The sequence below is a fragment of the Xenopus laevis genome, chromosome 8S (assembly GCF_017654675.1).
Source record: "Xenopus laevis strain J_2021 chromosome 8S, Xenopus_laevis_v10.1, whole genome shotgun sequence".
Lineage (NCBI taxonomy): Eukaryota > Metazoa > Chordata > Amphibia > Anura > Pipidae > Xenopus > Xenopus laevis.
The window spans coordinates 20,902,662-20,917,138 of record NC_054386.1 but is presented as its reverse complement, the minus strand read 5'-3'; the positions used below and the strand labels follow the sequence as shown (position 1 = coordinate 20,917,138).

At 38.9% G+C, this 14,477-nt stretch overlaps 1 protein-coding gene across 3 annotated transcripts in view; it reads left to right on the top strand.

Moving 5' to 3' along the window:
- The window catches only part of rin3.S (Ras and Rab interactor 3 S homeolog), a 39,397-nt gene that overhangs the window by 14,622 nt on the left and 10,298 nt on the right, over window positions 1–14,477 (top strand). For 2 of the 3 annotated variants that reach the window (XM_018232416.2, XM_041574359.1), the window contains exons 2-6: window positions 325–490; window positions 3,035–3,149; window positions 5,058–5,130; window positions 11,877–11,968; window positions 12,717–14,378. In XM_018232416.2, the coding sequence (XP_018087905.1) occupies window positions 325–490; window positions 3,035–3,149; window positions 5,058–5,130; window positions 11,877–11,968; window positions 12,717–14,378 (2,108 nt within the window). Of the gene's footprint in view, window positions 1–324; window positions 491–3,034; window positions 3,150–5,057; window positions 5,131–11,876; window positions 11,969–12,716; window positions 14,379–14,477 lie in introns of those variants that run through there. The other variant, XM_041574360.1, reaches the window with a different exon arrangement.

Here is a 14,477-nt window from a genome sequence, read left to right as displayed (position 1 = left end):
AAAAGCGTTTGGGAGCAACACCCGAATGAAAAAAAGTTCCTGGGGTGCAAAATAAGGACTGTGGTTAACGATTGGTAGCCCCTATGTGGGCAGCCTACAGGAGGCTCTGTTTGTCCTTACACCTGATAATTATGCAACCGAAATTCAAGCCTGGAATTTAAAAATAAGCCCATGCTTTGAGGTCACTGGGAGCAACATAGAAAGGGGTTGGTGATCAATGTCTCGCCAATGGTTGGGTACTACTGTTCTACATCATACTAAAAGTTAATTTAAATGTGAAAAAACTTTTTAAATGTGGGAATAAAATCTTTGTTCATTGGCCAGCCCTGCAGATGTTGGAGATCCAGAGAAACATGGAGCAGAGAATGATTGCAGTGTCCCATCATGCATTAGTGTCTTGGATAGGCTCATTAAAACATGCACTGTGTGGCTGCAGCTGTGCATGGATCCAGATCAAGCAGTGAATATTCTAAAAAAACAAGGACCAGGGGTAAGTAAATTAGTATCCAATGTCATATCAGAAAGTATCTGCCTTGTATTTGGAGCCTTAAGTTTATCATTGACCTACATAGTTTGCCTTTTTATGGTTCTATAGTAAAATATATCCACCTCTTATTCTCGCTATAATCAAAGTTTGATAAAAGGGTACTTTCCTTATAGGCATCATGGTTTAAGTTTACAGTTAGAAATCACTTGTGCACTGTACGAGAACATTTGAGGCTTCAGAAACACTACTATAGTTCATATAAACAAACTGCAGTGTAGCAATGGCGGAAATTGAAAAAAGGCTATATGGCACAGGTTAAATAGTAGTAAACACCATTATGTTCTACAGAGCTTATCTACTGTGTAATCTGAGCATTGTACAGCAGCTTATTTATATAAACTATAGTAGTGTTTCTGAAGCAAAACACAGCCGTTTTACCAGTCTAGGGCAACGGTGCATTATATTTGTATTACTTTAAAGCACTTTAATTTTTTGATGTTACTGTTCCTTTAATGTTTTATCAACTACTTAGGGACTGCAGGATGAATATCCCTGATACGTACACATACATAGCTAAATATAATACAGTATGCATTCATATATTTTTATGAATGTCTCTCACCTTCTCTGTGACCTCAAGTGATGTTGGGGCCCAGGGCAAATATCTTTTTCAGTGATACCCTGTAACACAGAAATGACTACAATCCGTAGTAGTGTCAAGTCAGTTATTCCTTGAAATATATTTTCTTTGCATTTAAAGTCCAGAATTTGATTGCAGTTTACCTAACCATACCGTCTGACTGCGATTATTTTCTAGCATGAGATATTGCGCCATAAAGTAAAGCAAGGGTGATTTTTACATACAAAATTTGCTAATTTTATAAATTACCCATCATTAATGAGTGTAAACTCATGTTGCTACCTGCTCGGCAAGTGTACAATAGCTGTATTTAAAGGAACAGTAACACCAAAAACTGAAAGTGTTTTAAAGTAATGAAAATATAGTAATGTTGCCCTGCACTGGTAAAACTTGCTTCAGAAACTCTGATATAGTTCATATAAACAAGCTGCTGTGTAGCAATGATGGAAATTGAAAAAAGGCTATATGGCACAGGTTAAATAGTAGATAACAGACAAATAATAGTAGTGTTTCTGAAGCAAACACAGCAGTTTTACCAGTGCAGAGCAACACTGCATTATATTTGTATTACTTTAAAACAATTTTATTTTTTAATTTTACTGTTCCTTTAAGTATCATGCGCTGAGCCAAGGGTCCCTGTAGGGGTGGGGAGATGTTTTTGCTACAGCAAACTGATCAAGATTTAAGGGTAGCAACTGGATTTGTCAGATGACAACCCCCCAAATTTTTTGCCTTTTATTATCTTTTTTTTTTTTTATTAGTTTTTTATTTTCAAATATGCAGTCGACATCACATATATATATGCCCACCGGGTGCAACCCGGGTGCGGTTATTATCAATGTAGACAGTATCATAACGTACATAAAATATGCATAAACTGGTGTCAATCTTATTTGTCAACCTAAAGAGAAGAATTAGGGGGAAGGAAAGAAAAGAGAAAAGAGTTGAAATGCATGAGTATGTAATATTTGCCTTATCAATTAGGAGAGGACAGTATTACTGCCTTTTATTATCTTTTAACGGATTGTTTAATAACACAAGTTTGCCTCCAGGTCTAGTAACCCATAGCAACAAATCAGATAATTGTTTTCAAACAGGCAGCCATAAATGCTGATTGGTTTCTTTAGGTTACCAGATCTTGAGGAAAGTTTTCACCTGTAATTGAATAACTGCAGCTTTTAAATGGGCCAAATGCATTCACATTACAGCATGTTTTAGTATTGACCTATGATAGGGGTAAATAAGATCTAGGATTGAATTCTCTAAGTTTACTTAGGAAGAAGAATATGCTTGCAGTAACATTAAACCTAGTTTAGTTGCCTCCGTAAAGAATGAGGCTGATGGTCTCTGAGCAGTGCACCTTGTAAAATCCAGGACTATACTGACCGCTGATCTTGCCATTCTGTTTAATGTTACCAGAAAATGAACAATGATGCTCCTAACAGAAACTTGGAGGCATTCTTTTAGGGCTAGTCCACACGGGGAGATAGCCCTGCGTTTGCGGTCGCGGCGACAAAGCGCCGCGCCAGTCGCCGCGACCGGCGCAGGCGACAGTTTTGTATGGGCGCCTATGTAAAAACGCCTGTGCTAACCACACGAGGCGATGCGCTTTTCAACAGTCGCCTGAAAATGCCTCGCCAGGCTTTTTCAGGCGACTGTTGAAAAGCGCATCGCCTCGTGTGGTTAGCACAGGCGTTTTTACATAGGCGCCCATACAAAACTGTCGCCTGCGCCGGTCGCGGCGACTGGCGCGGCGCTTTGTCGCCGCGACCGCAAACGCAAGGCTATCTCCCCGTGTGGAATAGCCCTTAGAAGATAATAAAAGTGTTCATTTAAAATATCTCCTATAAATTTCAGTGTATGATTCTCGTGTATTAATAAACCGTTTTTGCTGCTCTTTGCTTTAGGTATTTTTAATTACCAGAGATGTGGAGCGGAAGTGTATGGTGCTCTGGGTACACGTCACCTCTAACAAAGAACAGTCTGATGTTTTACGCCATGACATCAAGGAGGAAAAAACAAGTGGGTTTTGATTAATTTCTGTACTCACTGTAGGCCCTGTGGTAGTTAATAGATACTGGTATTACCAATAAAATTATGAAAATTTCTTAATATATATAACATATACAAGAAATGTTTATTTTATTTATATAAAATGTGTCTTTTATGTATGTCATATAAAAAATTGAGCACAGAGGATATAGCAGTAGTGAGAAAATTAAGCCTTTGCAAAGGAGGTATGATACATATCTTTCATACATGCATGAATACACATTATACTGATATACTATTTTACAATTCAGATGGGGCAGCTTGGAGTTGCTGCTGCCCCCCCTCCTCCCTGGGGCGCTCACCTTTTGGTCAGCGGAGAGGGCCAGGAAGCTAGCGTAGAGAGCATAATTGCGCTCTCTGCGCTAGAAGAGCCAAATTTCCAGTTTGAAAACTGGAAATTCGGCTCTTAAAGTACCAGGAGCGCCATTTTTGATGCCCCTGGTACCTAGTAGGGAGCTGCCGCCTGAAGCGAGTTACTCAACTTGCCTCATTGGCCGAGCGCCCCTGTCTACACTGCACCAGGTCCTAGGTTAAAAATATATGCAAGGTGCAAAACACAGTGCTGCCAAAGTAATTTGACAGGCAGTAAGTAGAGTGTTCTCATGTGCTATGTAGTCTTCTTTCAATGCAGCACTGTGTGGACACATGCAGCACCCCATATGGATCAAAATACACCTTTTTGAGCCTGTATTTTGAACTCTACACATTGACCTATACATTGTAATAGATGTAAAAATGTACAGTTTCAAATGTTTAGATGATGGATACAAAAGTTGGCAGCTATTCAATTGGGGTTCAGCTGCGTCTTCCAAGATCAAACATCGGAAGCAGGGCTACTAGCTGTTATTGATTATATAGTTATATATTTCTGATTTGGGTGGGGAATGCTAATAAGTGAAAATGTTTTCCAGGATTAGAGTAGCCTAAGCGTTGTCTAAAAGGTGACTACCCTAGGTCCAGTACTAAGTAGGGCCCAGGAGTCTTTGAAGATCGGACTATAGAAAAGCTCAATAATACACTACAAATTTACCTCATGTCTCTACAGGTAAAGCATTGGGGTAACAGTAACAATTGCTGCCCAACCCTTGGCTTTTCAGTTGTGGTTGAAGTACATCTCCTTACTTGCAAAAACTGTTGGAATGCTGGGAGTTGAAGCTGAACCATACCTAAATGGCTACAGGTTGGACAATCCACCAAAGTCCATTTTGCCCCTGGATATTAAACCAGTGAAGAAACCCTATATAGGTCCCTGAGTCGTCTCTGAAAAAGGGATGTCTCACTTAGTTTTCTTCATTTACTTAATTCCAATTAAATCAGTTTTGTGTGGGCAGTAGAACAGGAAAGCAGAGTCAGTACACATTTGCCTTGTTTAACCAAATAGGGAACTATGTACTTACAAGCATTTCAGTGGAAAAAAACTTGCAGCAAAAAAATCCCTTTTCTGGGTTCTCAAGAAATGTCGCAAGTCTCTGGATTATCATAATGGCAATTTTTCTGCAGAGAATAATACTCATGATTTCTGTTTTCCTTTCACTTATTTTCCTTTCATTTATATAAAAGGACAATTACTTTAACATGAGATCAGAAAATATATATTTTGTAGGCACATGCACAGTTCAGTTCTTACTCACATGACTCAATTGTACATGACCTAAATGATATTCGAAGGAACATTGCCAGTAAGCTGTATTACACAGGAGGAGGCTGCCATTGCCATGTAATATTTATTCCATCACAAATATAAATGTATAAGCGTATCTAAACACAAACTAGATTCAGGCACTGTTTTGTTGCAACCCAATGCAGTTTGGATTTAGCATGTTACAGTTGTCAGGGATTCCATTAAAAAAAAGTAAAACTCTTTCTTGTTTCCCTTAGTGATGTATCTGGAAAGTTCTGTACTGGTGTTTGAAGATATCTTTAAACTTGTATCATTTTATTGTGTGAGTAGGTGAGTATTGTTAATTTGTGTCTGCTTGTGCAGTTGTACTGTAAGAAACTGTTAATGTTTATGATTGCAATCCCATGCTTTGTATCCCCAAGTTATAGAAGGAAATAAACAATGCTGCCACATGTATACCAGCTCCAAACCCATGCTTGCTTGTGTTTCTGAAAGACCGTAGCTGATTTAGAATGAAATTCAATATTGCTTTCCATATTTCCTTAGCATGCTCAAAGTGAAGTTTTACCGTGAAATGTTAGGAGGCTGAATGTTTTTTATCCCTTGAGTTAGTGCCCCTTTGTACAGAAGAAAGGATATTATTAGCTGCCTAGAGATGTAAAGTGTGTTTATCCTAAACAACCCCCAAATCCTCCAGTTAAGTCTCCCAAAACATTCATGTTGGCTTTGCCCAAATGCACCCTGCATTTATCAATGAAGGATGAAATCAGTCACCCATTTTATTCAAAATGTTTGTTTTGCAGAACTCTGTATTATTTATCACCAGGCACCAAACGTATTTACAATGCCAACCTTTTAAGTCCAAAATGAACCAAGGACACAACCCTAAGGCACTGCACAAACATTGATCCAACTGGCAGGGTCGGCACTATGAGTAGGAGAGGAGACTTGCTTAGGGTTTAACAGAGAGATCTGGGTCAATATCCGGCACTCCATTTAGTGATCAGCTTTAGGAGGTAGGTCATGCCCTATCTCCAAGGTGAGGACAGAATCCCAATGCACCTCCTGCTGCTTGATACCTTCTCTATGATAAAAATTGGGTGCAAATTGCAAAAAACATGGCCGATTACACCCATGAAACAAAGACAAACAAATAGTGGTGACCCATTGTCTGTAGAATGTATGGACTGTGTAGACAGTGTGGGTTCATGAAGTGCAATTTGTAAGTCTTATACAAATAGAATTAAAATACAGGTGCACACGTTTAGGTCTGTTACTTTCTAGGAGCACCCTATTCCTGAATGACAGAGCAAACCAAAGAGCCAGTATAATAATGTCTTAGGGGGCCTATTTATGAAGCTTCTAATTTTTCTGGTCAAGTTTTAAAAAAAAAAATAAACCACTAGATTTATTATACTCCAAAGCTGCTTAAAATAAGAAACAAAAATACTTCAGCTAAAACCTGTCGAAGTCATGTAAAAGTCAATGGCAGATGGTCCTTTTAACAATTGGAACATGTTTTTTGCCTTTATGATTGTTGGAAGTTTATGGCTGATTTTCATTCAATAATCTGATAAATTTGAGTTTTTCGTTCGATAACCCAAATAATTCGAGTTTTTAAGGCAACAACTCAAAAAAATTGCACGATTTCAATTGTTGCATGATTTTGTCGAGACTTTTCCCACACAGACAATTTTTGATCCGAATAGATATTAAATTAAGCCAGATCACATTATAATAACTGGGGAAAATTTGAGTTTTAATAAATAGCCCCCTAAGTGTTCCATTTTAAATCCTGACTGCTCCTTCTGCAGAGTTTCAGGAGAGATCTGTATGTACAGATCACTGACAGTTATATTTTATGAAACAAATATTAAAAGAATAATTTAAATAGCCGAAGGTGTTTTTTTTAAGTACTCATGGAAAACTTTAAGGGAAGTGATTCTTCCCCTTAAATTCTTACTTGTCTTATCTGTCTGTGCTCTAATATGATCATTTTATTTATTTATAGAATTCATATATATAGTAATCACCACAAGCCTGTCCTAAGTTTATGGGCATGCTGCCATCCTCAAATTAAATATAGTTGTTAATAGACTGAAACTTACCAAGTGATTAGTATGGAGATCTGTATGTAGCTCACTTGGAACTCAACACTTCATCATGAAAAGTCTTTTCCTCTGCAGCATTCTCCTCTACCCCTTCTAGCACCTGGTATTCTTTGTAAGCTGCCCAGTTTTGTTCCAACTTTGTCCTCCTGCTAATTCTCCTCACACTATATTTAGAGAAGCATAAAGTGCAACTACCATCTGTAGTGGCCACAGGTAGGTTGCTCTTTGACTGATACCAGTTGTATGAAATGCATCTGCATAGCAAATGCTGTGCCAGCTGAAAATCTTTTCACAAAAAATTGTGCTTTGCACAGAGCAATATGTACCGTATATACTCGAGTATAAGCCGAGTTTTTCAGCATCCAAAATGTGCTGAAAAAGTCTACCTCGGCTTATACTCGGGTCAGCGGGCAGTAGCTGAGATTGCAGTCACTTTTAATCATTCCTATACCAACAGTTCACTTGGGGAGAGACTGCAATATCACACAGTGCCCTCTGTCGGTTATATGAAAGAATAACAGTGCGCCCTCTGTTGGTTATATGAAAGAATAACAGTGACTGCAATATCACACAGTGCCCTCTGTTGGTTATATCAAAGAATAACAGTGACTGCAATATCACACAGCGCCCTCTGTTGGTTATATGAAAGAATAACAGTGACTGCAATATCACACAACACCCTCTGTTGGTTATATGAAGGGTTAACAGTGATGGCAATATCACACAGCGCCCTCTGTTGGTTATATAAAAGATTAACAGTGATAGCAATATCACATAGCGCCCTCTGTTGGTTATATAAAAGATTAACAGTGATGGCAATATCACACAGCACCCTCTGCACATGGTAGTGGGACAGTGGGACAATGCACACAGTAATCCAGTTGGCAATTCTCTGTCACCATCAACTTTGCAAAGAAATCCAGTCGATCGCTGGGGGGTCGCTTTGGCGGAATGTGCGCTGCTGGGAGACAGTGCTGTAGTTGTGTCTAGGCTTATACTAGAGTCAATAAGTTTTCCCAGTTTTCGTAGGTAAAATAAGGTACCTTGGCTTATACTCGGGTAGGCTTATACTCGAGTATATATGGTATAAATTGTTTTGATCATTATACAGACTATGAGCCAACTTTTTGTAGTTTCTGCATGCTTCTTGTATGCTGTGGAAAGAAGCAATGGAGAATGTGGGAAGGAGAAAGTCTATGGCAAAATCTACAAGTTAAAAGCACCCTTAAGGGTAAGAACACAAGGAATTGTGTCACGGACATTAATTGCCTCCATCATGAATCCCCCAAAGTAAAACACTTTAATTGCATGAGTGTTTTTTCAGCATTTTCATTCTATTACACAACTCAAATGTTTTATCTTTGACAATTCATGTGTTTTGACACCCAGTTTTAGAGAGTATATTGTTTTATTTAAACTTTATTATAATCTTTAAAATAGCTGGCCAGCTATATCCCAGCAATAAAAACAACATCCTAAGTAACTACTAGGGATGCACCGAATCCAGGATTCGGTTTGGGATTCTGCCTTTTTCAGCAGGATTCAGATTCGGCCGAATCCTTCTGCCAGGCTGCATTGAATCCGAATCATAATTTGCATATGCAAATTAGGGGCGGAGAGGGAAATCGCGTGACTTTTTGTCACAAAACAAGGAAGTAAAAAATGTTTTGCCCTTCCCACAACTAATTTGCATATGCAAATTAGGATTTGGTTCTGTATTCGGCCGAATATCTCGCGAAGGATTCGGGGGTTCAAAATAATGGATTCGGTGCATCCCTAGTAACTACAAATAAATACATAAATAAAGAATAACTCCTTACTCGTTTATATATACATTTACATGCAACTTATTGCAATGACTCCGTAAAATTCATCACATGTCCAAAAAAAAGTGTCGTGTGCCACTACAATGTGACAGGAGATGGGTATATCGTGTTGGAGGCAGAAAGTTATAGATAATCCAAAGTGAGATGAGCAGCTTCAGAGTGTCAGCTATGTGTGGAATATATCAAATACCATAGGTTGTTGAATATTATATTCGAAAAAGTGAGGATTTTTTTTTAAAGGAAAATTAAATCTTAACCAAAGAAATAGGGCAGAAATGTTGTACATTATATTTTGGGCTTGCCCAAGGCAAACACAACTCATTAGCAGTAAAGATCTGTGTCTTTACAGATGCCCCAGTAACTCCCCATCTTCTTTTCTGCTGATTCACTGCACATGCTCTGTGATGCTGTCGCTTAATGCTGAATATATATATATATATATCCTTCTATATGCATCTATATGCAATATACAATTTTCATTGACTGAGCACCCATATATGAATTTTGAAGCAAGAGCGCGGGTACTTTGTGGACATTTTACTGTCACAATATAAGGCTGATTAGTAAATAATTCCGATTACTGGTACATGACCGTTCATAAACCAACAACTAGCATCAGAATTTAATAATCAATCCTGTAGCATCAGATTATATGACAGACAAACCTTGTTTTCTGCTTAATGGTGTAATGAACTAGTTAAGCTGGAACCTGGAGTTAGCTTGCTGGTACAAATCTGATTCTTTGTAAAGCAGGAGAGCCCAGCTAATCCCGGCTTTCACAGACGCCCTGTTGGGGCCCTGGAACTTTCTGCTGCCGTTCTAGCTGGTAACCCACCAACAGAAGTTCCAAAAACCGGGTACAGACAAAGGTCAAGCAAAGAGGAGTCAAAAACAGGCAGAGGTCTGGACAGGCAGCGAGTTTGTAGTCAAAGGACAGGCCAAAGTCAAAAACCAGGATCAAAAATGCACGGAAGGGCTTGAGCAGGATCCAGAAAACCAGAAGACAGCTTGGGCAAGGAAGAAATTACAGAAGTGGTTTAAAAAGGGAGTTTTGACACCAAAACTATAGGAGGAAGTGATGTAACAGCAGAAAACATCAGAAAGCCCTTAACAAAAATGGAGCTTGAGGTTTACAAATGGGCAAATACAGTAGTGACGTCACCTGCATGCACAATTGCGCGGCAATGTCCACCCGATTGCGTGCTGATGCGTGAGAAGGTGGAAGAGCGCACCGTTCCGGCGGTGCGTCTTACAAGTGGTTTGCGACGACCCCTAAGCTTAGCTTTTCAACAGCTGCTCAGAGCACACTGCTAACAAAATCAAAGATGGAAAACTCCTGTGATAACTTTGAAGGCCTGGATAATTACAGCTATAGAAATGTTGAAACTTTAGGCTGGTCCAATAAGTACAGTATATAAAATATTGCATTTCTCACCATAATGAGTTTCATTCTCCTTTAAAGATATTTGAGGTAAAATTGGGGTGTGACCTGTACCACAATTATGCACCCCTGTTATAATTATGCCCTGTGTTCTATCCCTATTGTTTTATTTTTTTCTTTTGCCCAGACTTTAGCATAAATCCCTGTTTTCTATGTAACCATTTACTGCTATATAGTGCTGTCCTCATGTAGCTTTTGTATATCAGGCTACAAGTAGCTGTCAATAAATATTAAAGCTACAGGTTACATAACAGAAAATGCCCTTTATTTTTAATGTAGGCATCGGGTTTGTGGCTTTCAGTTATGTAATTTCCTTTTCTGTGCCTGACATGAGGACTCTTCCTTAGATTTAGGGCAATGTTGATACTTAGCAGGTGTTTTGCAAGACCCATGCAAGAATGTGATTGCCTCTTAGTGACCAGATGTGAGGATCTTTGGTGGTCAGTGCAGCTTCTAGTAGTTCTCTTTGCAAATAAGGAGTGTGTTGAAAATGGTATAGTTTACCCTTTTTGTGACGTGTACTGCTGTTTTAGTGTGCCAGCTGCTTTGCTTGCGGTCTTGAGTCCGTTGTGTCAGTGGCTGACACTGTCAAAATGACAAAATTGTGTGTAGTGAAAGTGACTTTTTAGTGCACTGGACAGAATTAATTTTACAAATAAAATCTAACCCTTTTTTTAGCATGGCTTTAATAAAACTTTTAATTTGTTCATGTTTTGTATTTGCAATTTGTAACTATACTAGAAGACATTGTGGCATTTCAATGTTTCGTGCAGTGTAGCTTTTATTGTGTGTTTCCTGAGCTCATGCTGACAATTCTAGAAAATGTTGTGCATTTCACCATAATTGTCAGCACATCTGTCTTTCTACATGTATGCAACAAAATGTAAAGTGGTGCTGTTTAGAACACAGACACCAGGGCAGAAAGGCTTGTATTCAAATTGCAGTGTTAGTAACCTATAGCTAAGCATGTGAAATTTGGCTGTACTATAACTATATACAATTATAACCACCATTTTCTTCTGCATAACTTCCATAAGACTGTATAGTAATTACTAAAGGTATTGAATCCTGCAGAATGGTAAACATTCACAATTTCCCTTTTGTTGCAATGATGTCCTTTTTATTGCATGGTGTGGTTACAAAACTGTTTGTTTGAAGCGTTACATGTTCTAGAAGTAAAAACAACTCTGCATAATTTTTTTACTGTTCAAACTGGCACAAGATTTCTTGAATTACAGTTCAGCAATGCTTTGCATAGTTGTCATTCAAACCATCCTCATCTTCTTGGAATTCACATGTTCAGGATATACCAACCATAGCACAAAGACTGTACCAATATTATATTTATTTGCATTAAGCCATAAAATTAATCCTCCTTAAACAAACCATGGATACAGTTTAGCTGAACACTTAGGGTTCAGCCAGATCCTAATCTTGCAGAACCTACTGCTCCTCTTCTGCTGCACTGCCTGCATCCGGAATCATTATTTCCACCCGGGCAGGCAGATCTGGTGGATTTCGGGGTTGAAACTCTGCATTTCACACCAAAATTCACCTAACATGCAGCGCAGCAGAAGAGGTGCAGTGGGCCAGCGGATTCTCCGATTGCAGAGAATATGTGTTGTGTGGCCATAGCCTAAATTAGAGAGACCTCACAGTATTAGTTGAATTTATCTTATAACATTTTGTTGCCCACAGAGATGTGCTGCCCTTTCCTCTGAAACTACCACAAGCGATTGCTGCAGCTAAGACTTACAAAAACCTTGAGTCCTTTTCCAACCTTGGCACAGGTAATAATCTACTATGCATTCACTAGTCCTCTATCTATCATCTATCTATCTATCTATCTATCTATCTATCTATCTATCTATCTATCTATCTATCTATCTATCTATCTATCTATCTATCAATCTATCAATCTATCTATCAACAATGTAACAGATCAGATCTTTCTGATAAAAGGCCCAAGTATCTGCCAATATTCTATCTTCCTTGCTCAAATGCAAATCTGAAGTGGGAACATCATGAAAACATCACACCCAGCGGCAGTTGAGGGGCCCAGGACTATAGATAACTAAATGGTAGAAAAGCTATCTATATTACATTGAAACTGCAACAGCTTCTAAACTTGGCATCCTTGACAGGATCCCCAAGAATGCCAAGTTTAGACCAGCAGAATTCATAAAATGTCACGAAGCAGTTTTTCCCTTTAAGAGTCCTAAAGTTCTGTGTATTGTATATTTATTCTCAGGTTCAAAATGCAATACAGAAAAATGATTACAGAGTGCTGCAAACATTTTATTATTCTCTATCAACTAGCAGCTCTTTTTTTTCTTTAAACTACTGTTAGAGCAGCCAGTTGTAGTCCCACAACTGACAATGAATTGCTTAATTATAACCCAATTTTAATGCGAAGAACATTATTTATATTGAGCACTGCATATATAATGAATTCTGTACCACTTCATTTCTGTGGAGGACTTTGCACTTTGAATGAATTTACAAATCCAATGTGAGGATCTGCTTTTTTTTACACAGGTTTTTGGGACTCAACTTTTACAGATGAAAACAAATTAACTATTACAAAGCAACACAGCTGTACCAGCAATGGAGATTTGCAAATTAGGAAGTCCAGCCGTCATATGCAAAATGAAGCCAAAGACTGTACGTGTGAAATTGAGATTTCTGTAGGAAGTGGCCGTCTGTGGTTTGTCAGCCCAATTTTTATTGAAGAGTGTAGCAATGTACTGGCTGCTGAGAAGCTTCCTCTTTCAAACTGTGTTGCAAATTCAGAGATTAAAACTCACAAAATTGTTTACAGGCGACCCCCTCCTCCTCCACCACCACCTGTACAAAACCCACCACTGCCCTCAGTTCCTCCCTCTGGTCCTCCACCTAACTATAAACGTTCTAATTCCTATACATCTCCACTAAAATCCCCCCATCCCCTCTCTCCTTCTGCTGCTCCGCCTTCTTCATGTTTACTTCGTTCCTCTTCTAGTCAACCATTGACTGGTGCTTCTTTAACATCACATGATCATTGTGTTACTCAGATGCCTCCCTCCTCACACACATCACCTGCTTCACAAACGCCTCCTCTTTCCCAAGTCTCTCACAATTTTAGCCAGTTAAAAGAGTTGCCCCATACTTCAGCAGACATTTGTGTTGAAGTACAACCTCTTGCCCAGTCTTGTGAGGAAATGAAAATTAACAGCACAGAAGAAAAAAAAGACAGTGAAGAACATGCCATTTGTTCATTTGGAGAACAAAACAAAAAATCTGCAATGTCTGCACCAATTGTTCCTAAAAGACGTCAGTCAGGAAAGATTTCAGAAAACAAAGGGAATAGTGTAAGAAAGAAGGAACAGCTCCAGCAGACAGAAGGGCAGAGTACTCAAAGTGGTAAATCGATAACAAAAGGCAAAGCAGAAGCTCACCTGAACCAGGAATCCATCATAAAGAAGGAGACTGATATTCCAGTGCAGCAGCTCACTTCACAGGTGAAAAGGAATAAACCACCTCCTGTACCACCTCCAAGAACAAAGAAGCTTTCTCATAGGGTTCCACCTGCCCCACCAGCCCAAAACAGTCATTCTCTTGTTAAAGATCTCAGTTCTCAGAAACAAGCACGGCTTAGCGATGTCAAGAAAAATGGCAGAACTTCCCAATCAGACTGCTCCAAATATAAGGATTTTGCTAAAAATAATGAGAGCTGCACTCAGTTGTCATCTAAGGAACTTAAGAGAGCAGATACATGTCTGAACTCCCCAGCAAGTGGCTTCACTATTCCAATAACCAATCCAGAACAGGATTCTTTGTCCACAAGCAGTGCTGAGGAGGACCATGACCAAGAAAAAGTATCCAGCCCTTCTATTCGAAAGAATCATTCATTTATGTTAGATAAGGCCAAAAACCGGTTGTCGATTATAACGATCACCAATGTCTTTACTGCTTTCATGTCTGCTGAAAGAAAGTTGCAAAAAAAGATCACTGAGCTGGCTCAGTATAAGGAATCTTATTTTGGGAATCTAGTCCAGGACTATAAAGCCTACAGCCTGGAGATGATGGCCAAACAGAGCTCAAGCACAGAGATGCTTCAGGAGATCCGTCTAATGATGACCCAGCTTAAAATGTACTTGTTACAGAGTGCAGAGCTAAAAGCCATACTTGACTCCACTGTCTACACAGATGACCAAATAGGTATGCAATCTGCTCTGTCTTTAACTGCTATTTCTTTTGAGTATTCTCCAGAGATTTAAATACAATACTGTAGTCTAATAACACCACTCTTCTATTTAT